Here is a 21,247-nt window from a genome sequence, read left to right as displayed (position 1 = left end):
GGAAGGCAGAGGAAATTTATCATCACGGAGAAAGAAATTCAATGGCTAATAATTAATAACAAGTTTGAGTTTTCCTCTGGCTTGTTCATCACGTTTATTGACATAAAAAGCTTCACGTTTACACCAGTACCATATTGCCATTCAATTCCCGGTCCATCATATGTTGAAAATAATTTCTCAATATCAGTCATCCTCAACCTTTGAATTACGCTCTTTGATGACTTTTCTCAGATGGTTCAAAACCCAAGACAAATGAAAATCTGTGTTTGCTCATCAGCTTGCTCGGTACAAAGGTCATATGTCTACCAAAATGGCATGGTCTATTATGTTTTTCCACAGACATCACTCCATCAGATTCGATGACCTATATTTTTCACAACATCAAGTCACATTTCATCGGTCTTATCCATATGACCTCGTCCATAATATGTTTGACCATCCTATTGAGACTAGATCAATTTAAAAAATCATTTTTGAAAAAAATCAGATCATTCCAGATGAAATATGACTATCCTTTCACGATGATGCTTCGTGGGAACTCTTTCCTCCAAACTACACTGAGAAATTACTCCAAGCCAAACAAATATGCATACGTTCCATCACTGCTCAATTCGATGCCAATTCAGATTATCCAAAATGGTGGTACTCAGACTCACAGCCAGATACTGTGCAAGAAGAAGAGCTTCAGTAGTCTCGTAATTACTACCTTCGTAAATCCAGGCGACAACAGTACATGCATGCACCAAGTACCTCTGCAAGACAAAGATCCCAGATTCCAAACATTTCTTCAAATACTCATCCAGATGCATCTTCTCGACAAATCCCTGCTGACTGGATTCAATCAATGGGTTGTCTCGATTTCTAGGATGAAGACTCGTGACACGTTACCAACTTGTCAAACGATTAAAGCTCTACGTGTCTTCTTAAAATAAAAAGTTGTATCCTTTATGTAAAATAGTGATGGACTAAATGACAGTTTGCCAACTCTATGTAATATATTCCGTATGTTTTGTAAAAGTCAAGTATTGTAGGCTAATAAATTAAAAAAAAAAAAAAAAGACAAGTCAAAAAGTTTAGTCATGTATTAAATGACTCATTTATGAGTCTTGCTTGGGTTATATATATCTTATCTATAAATAAATTCTTTTACCTTCTCGTGGAGGAGGAACTTTGTAAAACTCTTGTATAATTCTCTTGCTAAAAAATCTCACTTCTCCTTTGCATATTTTCTTTACACATCTTTCCCATAGTTCTTCCATGTTTCTTTCATCTTTCTAAACTTTCTCTCAACCTCAAGGGTGTTGTAATATTCTGATAATGTTAAAGATAGCAAAATATCTCATATATGTCTTTAATTTATGTTCTTTGACATGTTTAATATATATGTTCTTCATTTATGTTTTTGTTCTTCATTTATGTTCTTGGTGTGTTTAATTTTCACTAGCCCTTTTAAATGATGTTAGAAGCTGTGTGGGTGTACGAGTGTGTGGGATAAAAGAAGGGTCTTGACCATGATTTTGACCGATCATTGTGTTGATTGGTTTCGCTTAGGTCGGCTATCATAGTTTCCCACATGCATAAACTCCACGATCTTCTGACATCATCTCTAAGGTCTAGTAATCCGTATGGATCTAATTGTTTAATGTTAAGTTTCACCTGCAAATCATATAAATTCAATTAGAGCAATTGCAAAAATACCCAAATCAACTCATCCTTAGGTAAAATGGGTAGTCGTAGCTCAAGTGGTAAAAACTAGTAGTCGAGCACTGGAATGTGTGGTTAAGGTGTACGGTTCTAGGCTCGAATCCCCTTAACTTTCAAGATTTAAGTAAGTAATCACAGCGGCAGGACCCACTATTGGTGGGATCGAGTTGCTTGTAGGGATCGAGAGGTGATTATGCTTGTAGACACCTTTTTTTTTTTTTTAAAAAAAAAAAAAAAAAAAAACCAAATCGGAACCAAATGATTTTGATTTTGATTTTAAGATGTTAACATATTACATTAATGTTTGAGTTAATTCTTCAACTTAAAAAAAATCCAAATTAAATCAATTTTTGGGTTTCTAATACTATAATAAATGGTCTAACTAAAAAATATTGAATTTAATTTGAGTTTAACAAAAACATTAAAAAACCGAACAGGTGGCTAAGTAAGAAGTAGGCCGTAACAGTTTTAACTACCAAACCTAAAGGAGACAGACAGCTCTCTGTCGTTGCATTGAATTTCAGGCGGAGATTTCAAAGCTTCTTACTTGAATAAAAGGAGCCTAACTTTCTTCATCTTCTTCATAAGAAAACCCTCTTTTTTTTTTTTTTTTTTTTTTGCGCATTAAACTTGACAATGATTCATTACTCCGTGTCCGTATCGAAACCTTCAATCTCATTCTCAGTTCCCGTGAAAGTCCGATGCGACTCAAAGATCGACTCCGTTAAACCCCCATTACAACAAAAACAACACGTGGGTCCGTTCACAGGGAGGGACCCTAATGTCAAGAAGCCTGCGTGGTTGAGACAGAAAGCTCCTCAAGGAGAAAGGTTTCAACAAGTTAAAGAATCTCTCTCCAATCTGAAACTCAACACTGTTTGCGAAGAGGCTCAGTGTCCCAATATTGGAGAGGTAGTTTTGGTTTCTTTTTATGTTTTTATATCTGGGTTTCTCCTTATTTCTTCATTGCAAATTGCTGTTAGTTCGATCACATGTTCATGTTCACGTTGAATTTTTTGTTGGCAAAGTAACAATATGGCTACTAAAATTCATTAATTCCTGTAATATTAGCCCGGAAATATAGCAATTTCCTCTAGAGGAATTTGGAACTGGATTATTTTTGTTTTAGTTTTAGATTTAGACGTGAAATGGTTGGACATGATTTTGGGCAGTGTTGGAATGGAGGTGAGGACGGTATTGCAACGGCGACAATCATGGTACTTGGAGATACTTGCACCCGTGGCTGCAGATTTTGTGCTGTCAAAACCAGCAGAAACCCTGCACCACCTGACCCTATGGAACCAGAAAACACTGCTAAGGCCATTGCTAGTTGGGGGTACGTATTTAAAGTGTAATTGTGGTAAATGATGTTTTTATTACCATTCTATAAAGAAAATGCAAGCTGAGTTATCTGAAAAATGTTATAATACAAATAACTGGTGCAACTTTAGCAATCTTTCATGTATAATATTCTGGGGATGCATACTTTAGAACAAAGATCTCTTATGTTTACTAATTACTACAATGAATATCTTGACAAGTACTTGAGTTTGACTGTGTCTGGTTCTTAGTTTCTTGTTCTGCGAGACTCTGGGACAGCAGTAATTTTAGTTTATTTTGAATTCATATTGTTTTTAGATTTGAAATAAATGGAACCATTGGTTAAGTGGACATCTCTGGGTTGATTGGTACGTATGTGTTCTGCATACATTGTTTTGGTGTGGTACTATATGTTTCTGCAGAATTTGAAAATGTTGTTTGATTTAATTTTTGTAGGGTGGATTATATTGTTATAACAAGTGTAGATCGTGATGATATACCTGATGGTGGAAGTGGACATTTTGCTCAGACAGTCAAAGCTATGAAGGTCCGCATTTCTCTCTTGCTATATTGTTTAATATTTTTTTTTTTTTTTTTAATTGCAGGCTTTCTAAGTTATATTTACTGCAGAAGATATTGGAATTTGAATGACACACTTGATTGAATTCTGTACAACCTAATTGCAGAAACTCAAACCTGAGATCATGGTTGAGTGTTTAACCTCTGATTTCCGGGGTGACCTAACGGCTGTAGATACTCTTGTACACTCGGGTTTAGATGTCTTTGCTCACAACATTGAAACTGTGAAACGGCTCCAGCGAATTGTCAGAGATCCCCGTGCTGGGTGAGTTTTGTTGAGAGTTGGAGATTATAATTATATCATCATGCATCATTTCTGTTCTGACTGCAGCTCTCTTCATCATCTTCAACAATGTTGAATCTATTGACGATGCTAACAAAACATCTCCTTCATAGTATGAAAGACTTGAATGAGCTTTTGTGCCCAAAATTTATTTTATTTGAGCAAATCATCAATCTCATGCATGCCATAACTATTCTTCTTAGGTCTCAAGGACTTGCAAACCTACATTGTAAGCAAAAATCCACTTTTGAGCTTTAGAACTTAGCCTGTAAACGGATTGGACTTGAATTGTATTTGATTCAATCTGTTAAGGGGAAATATCTCATTTGATTTGGCCTGTCTTTGGGGACAACTATGGGAAGAGGTTTTATTAGAGCACGAAGTCCACCCTTCCCATACAACTTAACTTTATATATCTGCCTTTTACACTGTTCCTCCACATGTGAACTTGTCCAGCCTCATTTCTGTTGATTTGAAGTTTTATTTCAACCTATTAAGTCAAACCTAACTGGCTGAGCTAATGAAACAAAGGAAGTTTCTCATATGAACTTTTAGATGCACAAACTTAGCTTTGCCTTTAGGCTGGATTAATGAACTCAGTTCAGGGCTGGTGTCTATTAACTAACATGGTTGATTTTATCAAATACTATTGTCCAATCCTGCATTATTTGTAGTAATTGGTTATAAATTATAATTCTATGTAGTTTGCTAATACAGGTATGAACAAAGCTTATCGGTTCTGAGACATGCAAAGTTAAGCAAAAAGGGGATGATAACAAAATCTTCTATAATGCTGGGTCTTGGAGAAACTGATGATGAGTTGAAGGAAGCGATGGGTGATCTGAGGGCTATAGATGTTGATATCCTAACACTTGGACAGTATCTTCAGGTAAATTTTATATGCAAATATTGAGCACAAAATCATGTTTGGTTAAATCAACTGTGATACTGAGACTTGGGGCAAATGAGATTGAGAATGTTTTTAACTTAACCCTGCCCTTAGGGCCTATCAATTTGGCAGAGCCTAGTCTTGTCTCTTATAATAAGCTGGCTGTGACCTTGCTTGTTCCGCTGATGTTGCTAAGCTGATTCAAGCTAGCCACTAGTGAGCCTTGCATCAGCTTACTTTTCCCAGTATTGTTCCTGTTGCCTAATTGAATATTGTTATATTCTTGCAGCCAACACCACTACATTTGACTGTCAAAGAATACGTTACCCCAGAAAAGTTTGATTTCTGGAAGGAATATGGCGAGTCTATTGGATTCCGTTATGTAGCCAGCGGGCCCTTGGTAAGCTCTTTTTATCGCTTAACCTTGGATAAATGGTTACTCTCTTCAAGCCAGTGTTTTATTAGGCTAGATGTCATATAAATTCAGTTAACTAGCATTATATAATATTGCCTTAACTTCACCAATGTATTCAATTTTCCAGGTTCGATCCTCTTATAGGGCAGGGGAGCTCTTTGTGCAGTCAATGGTAAAAGAAAGGGCTAAAGAAGCTGCTGCCATAGCATAGTGGGTTTTGTTCATCAACTCTAGATTATGAATTATGATGATTACTACGAAAGTACCAGAACTGGATGGCACTAGCATCTTCAGTCCAGGCTAGTGGTTGCAGTGATGACCCTGCCCTTGATTCTTTTAGGCTAAGCTGCCTAAGCCATAATTCTTATATAATCATTTAGCTGAGTATTTACGTATGCTGCATTCCTTTCCTTTGGTATCTTAATGAAATCTGGTTTATAGACAATCATTGAGAAGGTTTTCTTTGCAATATCTTATCACATATTCAGGATATACACCTGGTTCTTCCACACACACTTTTGATTTCATGTATGTGCAGGAAACCGAAATGTAAAAAGATGGGGAAAGAATTGCAAAAAAGTAATATAAGTTGGTTGGAAGTGGATCTCTACTCCATGTTTGTGGTTTCCATTTATTGATTGATTGAAAAATGTTCTTGAAGAAGAATATGAATAAGGTGAAATTGAATATATTTTCGGACCGTACAAAGGGAAATTTTTGGACACTTTAGAATCAGGAAATTTAGCACTGATATGGATTGTGAAATGGCTNTATGGACGCCCGTCCATATAATATGGACGGGCGTCCATGTGAGTGAACGGCCGTCCAAATTTGATGGACGGCCGTTCACTAGAAAAAAATTGTTAAAAAAATCAGAGTTGTGTTACACGTAGGCCGGTACACATTTTCGGTGTAAAATTTTCGGTGTCCGTAGCTTTGTTGATATATTATATATCAAAAAGGTAAAAGTGTACATGAAAGTCTAGATTACAATCGGTAAAGCAAACTGGAATTCTTCTTCTTCTTCTTTTTTCTGCTATTGGAAGTAGACGAAGGTTCTTTTTTCTGCTATTGGAAGTAGACGAAGGTGATTAATTATAATATTACATTATAAATTTATAGTATAATTACTTAATTAATTATAATATTACGTTATAAACAAATAATTACTTAATTAATTATAACATTTTATTATAAACATTAATACAATACTTAATTAAATGATTAAAAATTTAATTAATTATAATATTATATTAAAGATTTATAGTATGATTAGTTAATTCATTATAACATTATATTATAGTATGATCACATAATTAATTATAATATTATCTAATGAAATGATTACTTAATTAATTATGACATTATATTATAAACCTTAGTAATTTACTACATTAGCACACTACTTAATTAAATAATTAAAAATTTAATTAATTATAACATTATATTATAAATTTATAATATGATTACTTAATTAATTATAATATTCTATTATAAACATTAGTACAATACTTAATTAAATGATTAGAAACTTAATTAATTAAAACATTACATTACAATTAAATAGTTACTTAATTGATAATAACATTACATTATATTATACTTATATTGCATAGTTAAATGATCACTTAATTAATTATAAATCTATAACATTACATTATAAATATTAGTAATTTACTACTTTAATACACTACTTAATTAAATGATTAACAATTTAATTAATTATAACATTACATTATAGATTCATAGTATAATTATTTAATTAATTATAATATTCTATAATAAACATTAGTACAATACTTAATTAAATGATTATAAATTTAATTAATTATAATATTAAATTATAGATTTATAGTATGATTGTTTCATTAATTTAACTAATTGTTTATGTTTTGGTTTTGATAGAGGAATTTTTTGTGAATTGTGATGAATTTATTGAATTCAAGTGTTGCCTAGAGATTAGAGGATTTATTAGTCATACTGGACACAAATGAATGAGTAATCATAATTTGTTAGGGGTGTATTTGCAAACTTTTAAGGTATTTTTGCCATTTTTTAAACTAATAGGGGGTAATTGATTTTTACAAGGTACCCGGGAAAGGAACCGGAACCTGTATTTTAGGTTCTGGTTCCTTGAATTTAAGAACCTGCATTGTGCGGTTCTGATTTCTTTTTTTGGGAACCTACACTGTATGGTTCTGGTTTCGGTTTGCTCGAAAAATGTAGGGTACATGAAACCTCTCACCCCTACTGATACCATGTCAGAGATTGGAAATGAATCAAGGATAAGAAGAAGAAAGAGGCAAAAGTAGTAGAATAACTGCCAAAGAATGCCTAAGAGAAGAGAAGAGAAGAGAAAGAAAATAATCAATTCCCTATATTGTATTTTTGTATATTGTAATGTGAAATGTACAACTCTATTTATACGAATGTAATGTGATTAAAAGGAAATAGGAATAATGTCATAATTTCTTAATCACATGAAATCCGGGCATTAATGTATAATGTCTGGAAAGAATCAATTATAATTAAAATAAATATTTTCATATCTCAACAACTTCTTCTCGTGTAGCTTCTTTCCTTGATAGCACCATCACCATTTGTCATACCTAGACCTGGCAAAACAGGTCTGGACCTGCGGGTCGGCCCGTACCTGGATAAATATATAGAATACGAGTCCAATAAATTAAACCCATTTTTTTGAGACCCGTACCTTTATCCGGTCCAATAAATTACGGTTTATACGGGTGAACCCGCGAGCACCCGCGGGTACCTGTATTTGCTAGTCACTATTCAGTTCACTAATGAAGCCCTAATTTTATCACACATTCATGCCTCTCACTCTCATCTCATCTGTGAATTTGATCTCTCACATCTCTGATCTCTCACTCTCATCTCATCTCTGATCTCTCACTCTCAGTAACTCTATTGCGGCCGCATCTCATCTCTCAGACTCTCAGTAACTCAAATCTCTCCTGAGTCCTGCCTCTCATCTCAATCTCTCATCAGTCTTCTTCGTGCCTGAAGTTCAACTCCCTGTCTCGTTGTCTCCCTCTTCGACTAATCATCAGTTCGTCGCCATCACTCATCCTCGTCGGCTGGTAATGAATCCCTAACCCCTAATTTTGAGTGTTTGTTTTTGTTTTTTTGACAGATTTTGTGTTTTCTTTTTTGTTTGAATGGTTAATGTAGGTTACTGGCTTACTGCATATTTTGTATGTGTTGAGTGTGTTTGTGTTGTTTTCGTTGAGTGTGTTTGTGTTGGGTTCCCCTGGTTGATGGGTTTTGCAAGTGAAGGAGTTAGAAATTTCCAACTCATTACAGATTTCGAAATTTCATCTTTGCAGATTATTACACTGATATAAAGACAGGCTTCCAAGTAAAAGAAACTGTGAAGTGTCTCCTAATCTTGATACAGAGGTACTAAAATTTAATTTTGCATCTCTCTTAGCTGATCCTGCCATTTAGGGATGAGGACTTTACTAGAGCTATTTTCACAGACTCTGATAGTGCATCTATAGGAAGTCTGCTGGTCTGTGAACTTCTCAGCCACGAGTAATTATCAGCCTTAGAAAATGCTATAAANCACAAATTATGTGATCACTAGCGCCTGAATCAATAATCCATAAATCATGGGAAATTGAATTACTGAAACAAAAAGATGTACCTGCATAACTTGCGGAAGCATTGTTTGTTGGAAGTTGATTCAACATTTGGATGAGTTGAGTGATTTGTTTTGGTTTGATCAAGGATGATTGTGTCTCAGAGCCAGAAGTGGTAGTGACAGTCACATTGTTTGCAGTCGGAGAGCCCATTTTATTCTTAGGGTAACCGTGTAATTTCCAGCATCTGTCCCGATTGTGATTCCGCCTTTTGCAATAGTCATAATACATTTTTTTACTCGATCGGGATGATCTAGAACCATTTGAGCCATATTAGGGGTGAAAAAATTTTGGCCATTAGATGAATTGCCAAAATTTTGACCGGGTTGACCGTTGACCTGGTTGACCGTGTGTGAGCCGTTAGATGGCTAGATTGAATCTTGGCCGTTCACGGCTTTATATAAAACATGGTGTTGCTCACTCGCAAACCCTAGCCGCAGGATGCCTTCACCTTGCTTCTCTCGATCTGCAGCGAAGGTCATGGAATCACCCAACTGTAGTGATTCCATGGAGGCAAGGCGTTGGCTCTCGTCCTGGACAGCAAGTTGGTAAGCCCAGCGGAGGGACAGTGGTGAGGTGGCGGCCAACATCTAGGTTCTGAAGGATAAAATTTTTTCGTTTAATCCAAGGAGAAAATGGATTAAACGATCCTGTTCTTTTATTTGTTGGTACTATTGCAGGGTTTCCGGTGGGCCACAGAAGGGATCGATGACAGCATCGAGTTCATTCCATAGGGCTGAAAGGTGATTGTAATAGGCCGTAACGATCTGGTTTTTTTGCTTAACATCGGCAAGATTTTGCCGTAAGGTGAAGAGTTTGGCTAGATCCAACTGGCCGTACATTTCTTTGACGAATCGCCAGACTTCCTCGGCGATTTCAGTTGGAGGTAAACCGGCGGCAATCTCCTGGGTCAGGGAGTTGCCGATCCACGAGCGGACTAACATGTTGCATCGGGTCCAAAATTTGTGTAGATGTGGATCCTCTGGTGGTGTGACGGTGCCATCAATAAACCCGTCTTTATCTTTTGCGATTAACGCCCACCGAAAATTGCGAGCCCAGGTCGCGTAATTTTCGGTGCCGATGAGAACGTGTTTAAGCAGTACTAGTTCGGGGCCATCGGATGGGGAGGAGTATAGAGGGTCACCGGGCTCCGGCCGGCGAGATTGAGGCTGTAAAAGCTGGAATTGGTAGGGAAACGGGTTCAGGCCAATTTGACCCGAAAATCCGAAGGGAAAAGTGTTCGGGTCGGGAAGAGGGTTTGGGTTGGGGTTGGGATTGGGCTCTTTATTTGGGTCCATTTGTGTGTGTGGGTTGGCTTGGTTGTTTGCTGGATCGGGCCCAATTGGATTTGATTGGTTTGTAGCCATTTGGTTTGGAGGACTAACTTTTGGTGCGTGTTTTGCAGGAAAGAGCGAACTATTGGTGCGTAACAGGCAGAGTTTCTGGCAGGACAACCTGCTCTGATACCATGTAAGAAGCTGGTGTGGCAGTGAGCACGAGGAGGTAACTAAGTTACCAAAGAGTGCGAGAGAGGCAAAAGAAGCAACCCAAGATGCTGAGTATGCCTAGAGAGTACCAGCAGGCAAGAAAGAAGAGAAGGAGAATAGTTTTCTGTATATTACTTTTCATGTACAGAAGTTACAATTTATACACTTGTAAATGTAACATGTCTCTTTGCCGTATGGACGTCCATCTGATGAAGGGGCCAATCATGGTGAGAAGCGACAGAAAGAAATGTACGGACAGTGACATGTTTGGCTACCGGGGAGAATGTTTCCTGATAGTCAAATCCTTCACGTTGAGTGAAGCCTTTAGCAACCAGACGAGCTTTATACCTTTTGATGGAACCATCAGCATGATACTTTATTTTGTAGACCCACTTACAACCAATGGGTTTCCTATGTGAGGGTCGAGGAACAAGGTCCCATGTGTGGTTGCTAACTAGAGCATTCAATTTTGTCTCCATGGCCTGACGCCAACAATTATGTTGGACGACATCAGAAAATGTGGCTGGTTCTCGATCAGCAGAAATATTGTTTACACAAAATCTGTGTTCAGGAGATAATCGATCAAAACTAACATAATTAGATATGGGATAATTGGTACCATTCATAGTGGAGCAAAGGTAGTCAGTTGTCCAGACAGGTGGTCGGGTAGTTCTGGAAGACTGGCGTAAAGGAACAGTAGTTGGCGAAGGAGTAAGAAGGCCCATATCTGTAGGTGAGGGAGTATCCTGGGAAGGAACCGTGGTGTGGGGAGAGTTTGGAGTTGGATCAGAAACTGTGGAGTCAGGATCCAAAGCAGTGGGATGATCAGACTGTAGCTAAGTAAATGGAATGGGAATCATAGTGATAGGAGATTCTGGTTGATAATCCAGGGAGGTAGGAGCAGGTGGAGCTGATTCTGTGTCAGGTGCAGAGAAGGGAAAAATACTCTCATGAAAGACAACATCTCTGCTAATAAAGAATTTGTTAAGTTGAGGATCATAAAGGCGATATCCTTTTTGGAGCATAGGATAGCCCATGAAAACACATTTCCTGGCACGAGGAGCAAACTTGTCACGGGAACCCACTATTGTGGAATAACATAAACAACCAAAAACACGTAAGTGAGAGTTATCAGGTATCTTTCCAAACAGTAATTCAAAAGGAGTTTTACCTCCAATAACCCGTGAAGGCATGCGATTAATGAGATAGGTAGTAGTGATTACACATTCGCCCCAAAATTTGGCGGGGATATTGGCTTGGTGTTTGAGGGCTCGTGCTACTTCTAAGAGGTGACGGTGTTTTCTTTCAACAATCCCATTTTGCTGAGGAGTATAAGTGTATGAACTCTCGTGGAGAATCTCATGGGAGAGGAACAAGGAAGAGCATTGTTGGTTAAAAAAGTCTAAAGCATTGTCAGTCCTAACCCTTTGAACTTGTGTTTGGAACTGTGTTTGGACCATGGATAGAAAGTTGAGAATATGGGAAAAGGCCTAAGCTTTGGATTGCATTAAGAATATCCAAGTTCCGCGAGAAAAATCATCCATGATGGTAAGAAAATACCTGGATCCATCATGATTAGGGACAGAGTATGGGCCCCAGATATCAAGATGGATTAGGGCAAAAGGGTGGTCAATGGATGATGTGCTAATGGGAAAACTCGTCCGTGGTTGTTTGGCAATGGGACAAATTGGACAATGAGAGTGAGGGTTAGATGCACTGTGACCCATTCTTTGGTGAAAAATAAGAGATTTATTATTGAAATTGACATTACAATAATTTTTATTACTAAGAAAAGAAAATGGCTCCCAGTAGTAGAGTCCCTGGTGGGCTTTACCCAAGCCCATCTGTTTGCCAGTCAAAGGGTCCTGAAAGGTACACATATCCGGAAAGAATTGTAGTGTGCATTTATTGTCAGTGCAAAATTTGGATACAGATATGAGATTAAAATTAAAAGCAGGAACTAAAAGGACATTTGGGAGAGTAATGCTGTCAGTGAGGTTGACTATACCTGTGTGGGTTGCATTGGCAATATTGCCATTTGACATACGAACTGATAATTGTGTAACAATGTTTGTGTGTTCATGGAAATATTTAGGGTCACAAATTATGTGATCACTAGCACCTAAATCAATAATCCATAAATCACGAGAAATTGAATTACTGAAACAAAAAGATGTACCTCCATAACTTGCGGAAGCATTGTTTGTTGGAAGTTGATTCAACATCTGGATGAGTTGAGTGATTTGTTTTGGTTTGATCAAGGATGATTGTGTCTCAGAGCCAGAAGTGGTAGTGACAGTCACATTGTTTGCAGTCGGAGAGCCCATTTTATTCTTAGGGTAACCATGTAATTTCCAGCATCTGTCCCGATTGTGATTCCGCCTTTTGCAATAGTCATAATACATTTTTTTACTCGATCGGGATGATCCAGAACCATTTGAGCCATATTGGGGGTTGAAAAAATTTTGGCCATTAGATGAATTGCCAAAATTTTCACCGGGTTGACCATTGACCTAGTTGACCGCGTGTGAGCCGTTAGATGGCTCGATTGAATCTTGGCCATCCACCATGGATCTGACCGGAAAAGGCCAGATCGGTGAAATTTCGGTCATTTATGGTCGGCAGGTAGGCCGTTGTACAGATTCCGGCTACCACCGACGGTGGTTACCAGAATCTGGCAAGTATGGGTCATGGGGGTGTTTTTGATAATTTTTAAACTTTTTTTCAAGGTGTATTTGATGAAATCAATAACCTTATGGGGTCTAAAAATAATTTAAAAAACGTCCAGGACGCATGGGCGATGGCTGTCAGGTCATCAGCGACAGGTTTGCGTGAGTCAGTTGTTCGCAAAAGTTCCTATCCGAGCTTCTTTCATTCAGGTCGGAATGGTCAGGCCTCCACTCGTGGCATGACTTAGTTCCCGATGAAGTCAGGACGCATGGGCGATGTTGTCAGGTCATTCAGACGAGGTTTGCGTGAGGTCATGTTCGCAAAAGTTCCTATCCCGAGCTTCTTTCATTCAGGTCGGAATGGTCAGGGCCTCCACTCGTGGCATGACTTAGTTTCCAAGGTTTGACCCTCAAACCTTAAAAACTAGAGGACTTCTGTTGTGCTTGGAAATCAAGGGCTGACGTGGGAAATCACTATGTGATGGTGGACCTGCTCCCGTCAGAACGGTAAGCGCATGTCAGGCATGCAAGACGCGGGTGGAGCTCCCACGTGTCCATTTCCTGCTCCAAATTGCTGAAATCAGCTTGGAAGGTGGGCAATGTGACGTAAAGCCGGATTTAGTCTTGACATTTGCACCAACCTACGAATTTAATGATGATTATCTGCACTCATCTCACTATAAAAGGAAAAACCCTTCATTAAAGGGATTCGACCTTTTTGCACTCTGAACTAGCTTTCTCTCTCTTATCATTGTACCTTTGTATTACTTTTCCCTAATTATTTGTAAGTCAGTCCGCTGTTGTGACCTGACCCATTATTCAATACAAACTATCAGTGACTAGTATTTGCACCTTAGCATCCGAACCACTTTAAAAAGCTCTCATTGTGCATTTACTCTACCATTTCATCCATAATCTGTGTGTCTCTTGACCAATCAACCTTACCCACGTGTCGATAGTTGTGTCAAAATCACGCATCAACATTTTGTATTGGAAGTATGTGTACAAGGCACTCAGATCTTGATTACCTCAAAAATCTGCAGACATTAGAACTGATTCAGATTCCTAATCATCAACCAAAACCTCTAGAACTTTTCAAGATTTTCTCATCGTTATAACATCTCTCCATGAATCCTTGTGCAACCAAGATAATTGCTTCTTCTTCATTAGAATCCAAGTACTCGATTTCGTATGAAAATTTGGTCACTCAAAACTTTTATATATAGAACTGAACAGTAATAAAGGAAAATTAGGATAGTTTTAAGGAAATTGGGGTAAGTAGAGTTTTAGTTTTATATATAGAAACTGAACAGTAATGAAATAACTTAGAAATAGGGTCTACAAGATGAAAAATGGGGGCCAATACAAGTTTTTATAATTGATTTAAATAAGAAAAATAACTTATCTTTTATTATTATTTTTATATTTTCATAAAAAAAATCATGTCTTATATATATTTCTAATCGAATAGGATAAACCCTAAGAGTTATTAATGATTTCAGTCCTCTAAATATTTGGTGAACAAAGACATTTACGTTGTTGATATTCCTTGGCATTTAAGAGTCGTTGTATTTTTTTTTCTCCAAATTTAACTATTTCTATCAATTAAATATATTCTTATTTGATCATCATATTAGTTCATATTTAACTATATATTTAAAATATATTTATTAGTCTTTACTTATAGTACCAAATTAAGCTACTATTCCAAGTAATTCAATTCCTGTAATTCAATGCCATATAATTCAATTTAATCTCAAAAATTATCAAATTCAGTGGAGCCTCGCCTCCCAAATGTAACTTTGGATAGTTTTTGTCATCTGGGTTTATAGTTAGATATAGGAAAATTAAATAAATATACCATGTCAGGAAATTGTCCAAGTTCTTATAATGCTTTCTATCTCAAACTGTTTATCAAATTTATGATTATAACAGAAACCCTTTACAGAAGAATTAAACAAATGCCAACAATTCCATTGAAAAGAATTGAATAACATAAATCTAAACACCTTAACTGATATCTTCTGAAAAATTAAGTTATCATTGGTTTGACTAGTATGCAGAACTCTCACTCTAACTTTCATCAGTGCTTGATTCTCCTTCCATTTTTTGATTGGAACTGTCAATATCCATGGATGACAAGTGCTTTGACTCAAATCAAACTCTCCTACGTTGGCGTGCTTCAACGCTCCATCCTTTCAGCAGGTTCATACTCTACCCATTCATCTAACTTCACTGGTAAATTTGTTTGTTCTCTAATGGCAGGAGATGCCACCTGAGCTGCACTTTTGGCAGCTGCAGTCATTGCAGCATTGCTGCCACTTCGTTGAATACTACCATAGCTGCTTTCACAGCTGCTTCTACCTCAATCATTTTCATCATCATTATCGGCAGCCCTTCTCTCCAATAGGTGGATGCACGTTCTTCATGGAGCTTCTGCCCTGCCTTCAAGTTCCTCTATGTAAGGAGCTTTATGCTGAAGCAGAAGATATTACAAACACTTATAAGTACAAGTGCACATGAAAAAGCTACAAGCAAAAAGAAGCACGGTTATGTTAGGATCCCACCATCAGGATTTCACACCCATCAAGTATGATACTTAATTCTAAGGGCTCTCCCATCCGTTTGGCCGATCTTTGGGTGGACTCTTCCTTAGCTTGAGTAGCTCTCCTTGGAACAGGGTGCTGCATCGAATACCAATAGGTGAGTGAAGGGAAGGGGTTCTGCATCGAATAACTGATGAGTAAGTGAAAGCTGTCGTGGACGTCGGTCTCTAAAGGGGGGAGGGGGTGCAATATTAGGATCCCACATCGGATCTCACACCCACCAAGTGTGGTGAGTGCATGAAGGGGACCTTTTTATGAAATATCACTAGACTATTTCAAATCCCACCGAAGCCTTTTTATCTTTTTCGGAGATCACAGTAGATTCTTCAACACATTTGTTAACTAATATGGTAATCCAATGGCATACCAAAATGCACATCTTCCTGTAAGGAGAAATATTCCATATTATACCTGTTATTCAGGACGATTTTTACAAATAAGAAAAATATTCAGGTCAATTAAAGTTATTCTCTGTAAGATTGTGTTTTGATATTGATGATTGCCTCACTACAGTTTCAACATCTACTTATTTTAACCCGCCATTGAATTCATGTCAAATTTATCTTATTTCTTTTCTATTTACTACTTTATTGCAACATAAAAGGGCTAAATGCAATGAGATATACTCCATATTGAGATATATCTGATTAACTACATGATCGTTAGTGGATGCAATTTTTTAATTGACATGGGAGCTTAAAAGCATTGAATAAAAACTCTCTTGCATGGTTTTATAAATTCTTGTATAGGTACCCATCGTGAACTCTGATTATGGCCAGAGAACTACCAGAATTGGAGTGATTAAAGCCCTAAGATTGACTTAAGCATATAATTTTTCAACCATGAATTGGTTGCAGCGGGCCATAGCTTTAAGATTTCCAAAGAGGCCCCCAAAAATTAAAGATCCTACTTCTTAAACAATCCTCATTCTCCTAAGTGCAGATAAGTCTGTTGGAGTTGTTGCTTATGTTTGCACACGGAATATTATTTGAAATTTCAGCATAGTTATTACTACTTGGCCAATCCACCCCATATGTGGTTTTGGACACAAAATGTGCATGAAGCCCAAAAGCCCAAAGTAAATGTGCAGCCTGTCACTTTTAATTTAGAGAGCAAGAGAGAAAGATGAGTCGCCTTTTTCCCAACATTACTAAAAGCCCAAAGGCTTCCATTCACTTACAAAGAATAATGTTACACATCCTTTTAAGTCTTTCTGTAACTTCAATATGCATTGAAAGCTGAAGACTAATTGCCTCGCAATTTTATTATTCTTTTAACCAATCACAAAGAATGAAGTCTTTCATTTATCCCTTGCTACGAGTCACTTTCTAAAACAAATATTTATAATTTGTTTGTAGTATTACCCTCCAGATTTGGCGACCCAGCAATAGCGTTCTTGTCAACCACGCAAACACCGAGTCAAAAGTTAAGAAATATAGGAAAGAAAAAGCATCTTTAAAGCTAAAGATATCAATAAATTATTTTAGTTTAATTCCACTTATTTACCAACTAGAGACTTTGTGAAGATGTTAGCTAGTTGTTCTCCTGTCTAACATGATTAGTACAATTAGCTTTTATTCAAGTATCTCTCATACAAAGTGACAATCCACTTTTATATGTTTAGTCCCTCATAAAAGACTGGATTGTTTGCTATAGTATGGATGTTTGGTTGTCACACACACAAGTTCATAGTCCCTGGGTCACCAACCACATTTCTCTAAGAATTGTCTTGTCCATATAAACTCACACGTAACTTGTACCATAGCCCTATACTCAAGACTCTGCGCTGACCTAGCTACAACCGGTTGCTTATTACTTTTCCAAAATAAATTTCCTCTACAAAACAACACAAACCCAGTCACAGACTGTCTATCCATAGAGGTCCTGCCCAATCACTCTAAAAAACCTTCTACCTTATTATGACCATGATCACTGTAAAGAATCCCATCCAGGGTTCCTTTTAGAATGTCAAAATATGGAGGACCGCATCCCAATAAGAGGTCCTAGGAGATAACATAATTGACTCACCACTCACTGAAAAAGCAATATCTGATGGGTTACTGTGAGTAGTTAACTTTTCAACTATCCGTTTGTATCTCTCTAGATCACCAAACATCTCTCCATCCTCAACATTCAATCTCACATTAGGAACCTAAGAGTGTCGCAAGGCTTAGCCCACTAAGACCCATTTGGTCAACACATCTATAGATGAAGTAATTGATTTTGTATTTCAACATAAGGTACAAAATATGGAGAATAATTCAGAACGTTTTTTCATAAAGTACAACCAAGTTCCACGTGAAAAATCATCTACAAAAAATAACAAAGTATTAATATCCGAACTTAGACAACACAGGCAAGGACCCCAAACATCAGAGTGTATAACCCAAAGGGATTATGACTCTTTGTTTATCCTAGGCCTATAGGACACTCTATGTGTTTTCCAAACTGACACGCCCTCACACTCAAGGTGTGACGTTGACCTTAAACTAGAGCAAAACCTTTTCAAAATGGGAGGGAATGACCAAGACGACCATGTAATAAGTAGAATGAATCACTGTACACACAACAGTTAGAGACAGGAGTGGGGACATCATCAAGCATATACAGCCCTTGATACACGACCCCTACCAATAATCTGTCTCGTCCCAAGATCCATAAATATACAATTGAGTAGGAAAAAAAGTAAACATCACAATTATGCATTAGTAATTTGACTAACAGATAAAAGTTAAAAGGAAAATGAGGAGAACTAAGAACAGAAAAAGAGGACATAGATTTGTTGAGATGGGCAGTACCCTTCCATAATAAGTGCTTGTTAGCTAAGGTAACCCAAGACAAATTAGGAGAAGTTGTGTAAATGAGGAGAGAATACCTGTGTTGCCCGTCATATGGTGGATAGCACCAAATCAATGCTAGTTACTATTGAAGTGGACAAACAGATTGTGATTACCTAACTAGGTTAATAAGTTGTAATGATGGGATAGATGACTGGGAGCAAGAATCTGATGAGATGAGCAATTTTTCCTTAGAGATAGTACCTGTGATGGGGTGGATAAGAGACCTCTTGAGTTGCAACATGAGCAAACTTCTGAGTGCCTTGCATATTAAAAGTTTGCCATGGAGCTTCCAACAATTCTTTTTTACGTGACCCTCACACCACAATGAAAGCAAGTACGAGGGCCATTACCACGATTATTCCGGTATCACGACTTGTCCCTTTGTTACCTTTGTCATCACCAAGCTTCACGCTAGCTAGGGCCGCATGATCAACATTAGGATCCTTAAGAGTTTTTTTTGTCCTTAGACACTCCTTGATCTTCTCCCTTATTAACTCTGAGAAGTCGAGCAAAGACATTTGTAAAGAGGAAAGTGTCACCGATAAGAAGTTATGTACGAGCTATCTCATATTCCGTCTCAACCCTGCCAGAAAACACTGTACTACCACTGTTCTTCTTGTGCTGCATCATCTTCACATCGTAGGACATGAAACATAGCCCTTTTTTCATCAATGTTTGTTTTATCTCTGTATAATATTCGAGCAACGTCTTCTCTTGCATATTGCTCGATAGATCTTCAATACAATTCATGGGCATGAGACAGGTCTTGTTTACCAACATACAAGAAACTCTAGATCTCCCACAACTCCTTGACGATTCACAGTGACCAATCACATCATCCACGAACATCGAGATGTTATGAATCTGATTGAAGAGCTTATCATCTTCCATGAGCCATTTTTTTAGTTTTATATCAATTTCTATTTCCCCAGTGGATCCTCGATTAAATGGTCTCCCATATCAATGCTAAACACATATTGTCGAATACTGCTTCCATTAAATATAATTCCTTTTTCCCAATAACTTCCGATCAATAATTTTGGGGAGGAAATGACAATTTCAGTCACCATCTTCTTACCGTCATCTGCCATACTGTCTAGCAAATAACTCCCAACTCCACAGATTCACAACAATCTCAACACCAAACAACCCAGGCAAACACATAGCGTCCCAATCTCAAACAACCAAGATTCACAATACTCCAAGCCAACACAAAGGATAGCCAAAATGATTCACAACTCTAAGCAAACACAAAGATTCACAACACTCCACGTTCACTGCACCAAACAACAACAGAGAAGAGAACTGGAACAGAATCAACATTCACCGAAAAAAAGAGAACAAAGGTCGTCGGAGATAACAAAGGAACAAAGAGGTGTCCTAGAAAACAGAGAAGCAATGAACACAAAGAACATATTCAGACGTCGCCGAAAAAGGGAAGCTAAGGCAAACGTCACCGAGAAGGAAAACCATGGACAAAGACTCACCGGAGATCGTCGATCATCAAAAACAGAAACAAAGAAATGGGTTTAAGGTTAAGGGTTCACGCATCATCTAGGGCTCTGATACCATGTTTCATTTTCTATTTTTTCTTCGCTTTCAACGTACACCTAACTAAATATATCACACACCTCTACACATTACATATATACCCTTTACATATGCATAGTTTCCAACAGTTGCCAAGGTGACTGAGAAGTGAACTCGATGAGAGAAATTTTGATGGACTGCAGAACTGGTGCGAAGAAAGGAAGAGGAAGAGGAAGAAGAAGAGGCGCGAAGGAACTTATCTAAGGAACCCAACCGAGACAAAGGTGGATGCACTGAACACGGCCTCACGGAGGACAAGGAGACCAAGGTGTAAAGGTTAAACCCAGGCGAGCAAGGGTGAATCGTCGTGACTTGGGTGGCCGAAAACTGGAGCTGCCCTCTTTTTTCCGATGAAGACCCATGTGGATCTTCCGAGTGGAGCGTTACTTCTCGATAAATCAAATCTATGAGCACAGGTTTCGCGACAACTCTTTCATGGAAGGAAAAGCACTCCACTTGTACCTGGATAGAGTTGAGACGATGACATGGCCAATGTTCAGGTTGCATCTATTATAAAGGTTTAGTGGGACACAAGAGGTTAACCCTTAGACTATTGATGTCGATAAGGCAGGAGATCAATGCTAGATTTTTGCCGACGGTTTGAGGAGTTGCAATGCTAACATAAGGGGAGAAAAGACGTGCTAACAGCAACTTTTCTAACGGGTTAAACCAGAGATCAGGCAGAGATAAAGTTACAACAACTCGATTTGTTAACCCGACCCAATTCATTAACCCAAATGACCTTGCTGGCCTAACGCGTGAAGAGGAATGTTGCGCTGGAAGAAGCCCATGCAGCTTGGGCCGAATAGGTAACTTCTGGGCCTAATCTTTTCTAGTTCATTTAGACATGATGAAGTTGAAAGCCCCTCTTCAAATAACCCATACAACTCACCCAGATCTGATAACCAAACCCACACCTTCCTCCCAAAATACAACTCCCACCCGAAGAATTCCATTTGAAAGCACCACACTCAATCAGGCTTCAAACAACAACAGAACAGCACATTGTCGAGTTTCCATTTAAGAAATTGACTGGGATCGACATACATAGGAAAAGAGAACGAGCTTTGTTATTACTGTGATGCAAATACTCACCAAGGCAAAATGTAGGGAAAAGCAATTGCAAGTACTGTTCATTGATGAAGAGGAAAATAGAGAGGAAGAGATAATGAATGAAAAAGAAATAATGAAGAAGATAACCCA

At 37.8% G+C, this 21,247-nt stretch overlaps 1 protein-coding gene across 1 annotated transcript; it reads left to right on the top strand.

Annotated features, from left to right (window-relative positions):
- The first annotated feature begins 2,162 nt into the window (after positions 1-2,162).
- On the top strand, positions 2,163-5,794 carry LOC116129120 (lipoyl synthase 1, chloroplastic). The gene is made up of 7 exons (XM_031414877.1): positions 2,163-2,616; positions 2,877-3,040; positions 3,481-3,571; positions 3,711-3,868; positions 4,604-4,775; positions 5,065-5,175; positions 5,318-5,794. The coding sequence occupies exons 1-7, from the start codon at positions 2,341-2,343 to the stop codon at positions 5,399-5,401; spliced, it is 1,056 nt and encodes a 351-aa protein (XP_031270737.1). The 5' UTR covers positions 2,163-2,340; the 3' UTR covers positions 5,402-5,794.
- The last annotated feature ends 15,453 nt before the right edge of the window (positions 5,795-21,247 follow it).

This window comes from Pistacia vera, unplaced genomic scaffold (genome assembly GCF_008641045.1).
Source record: "Pistacia vera cultivar Batoury unplaced genomic scaffold, PisVer_v2 Contig208, whole genome shotgun sequence".
NCBI lineage: Eukaryota > Viridiplantae > Streptophyta > Magnoliopsida > Sapindales > Anacardiaceae > Pistacia > Pistacia vera.
This window is presented reverse-complemented; position numbering and strand designations above follow the sequence as displayed.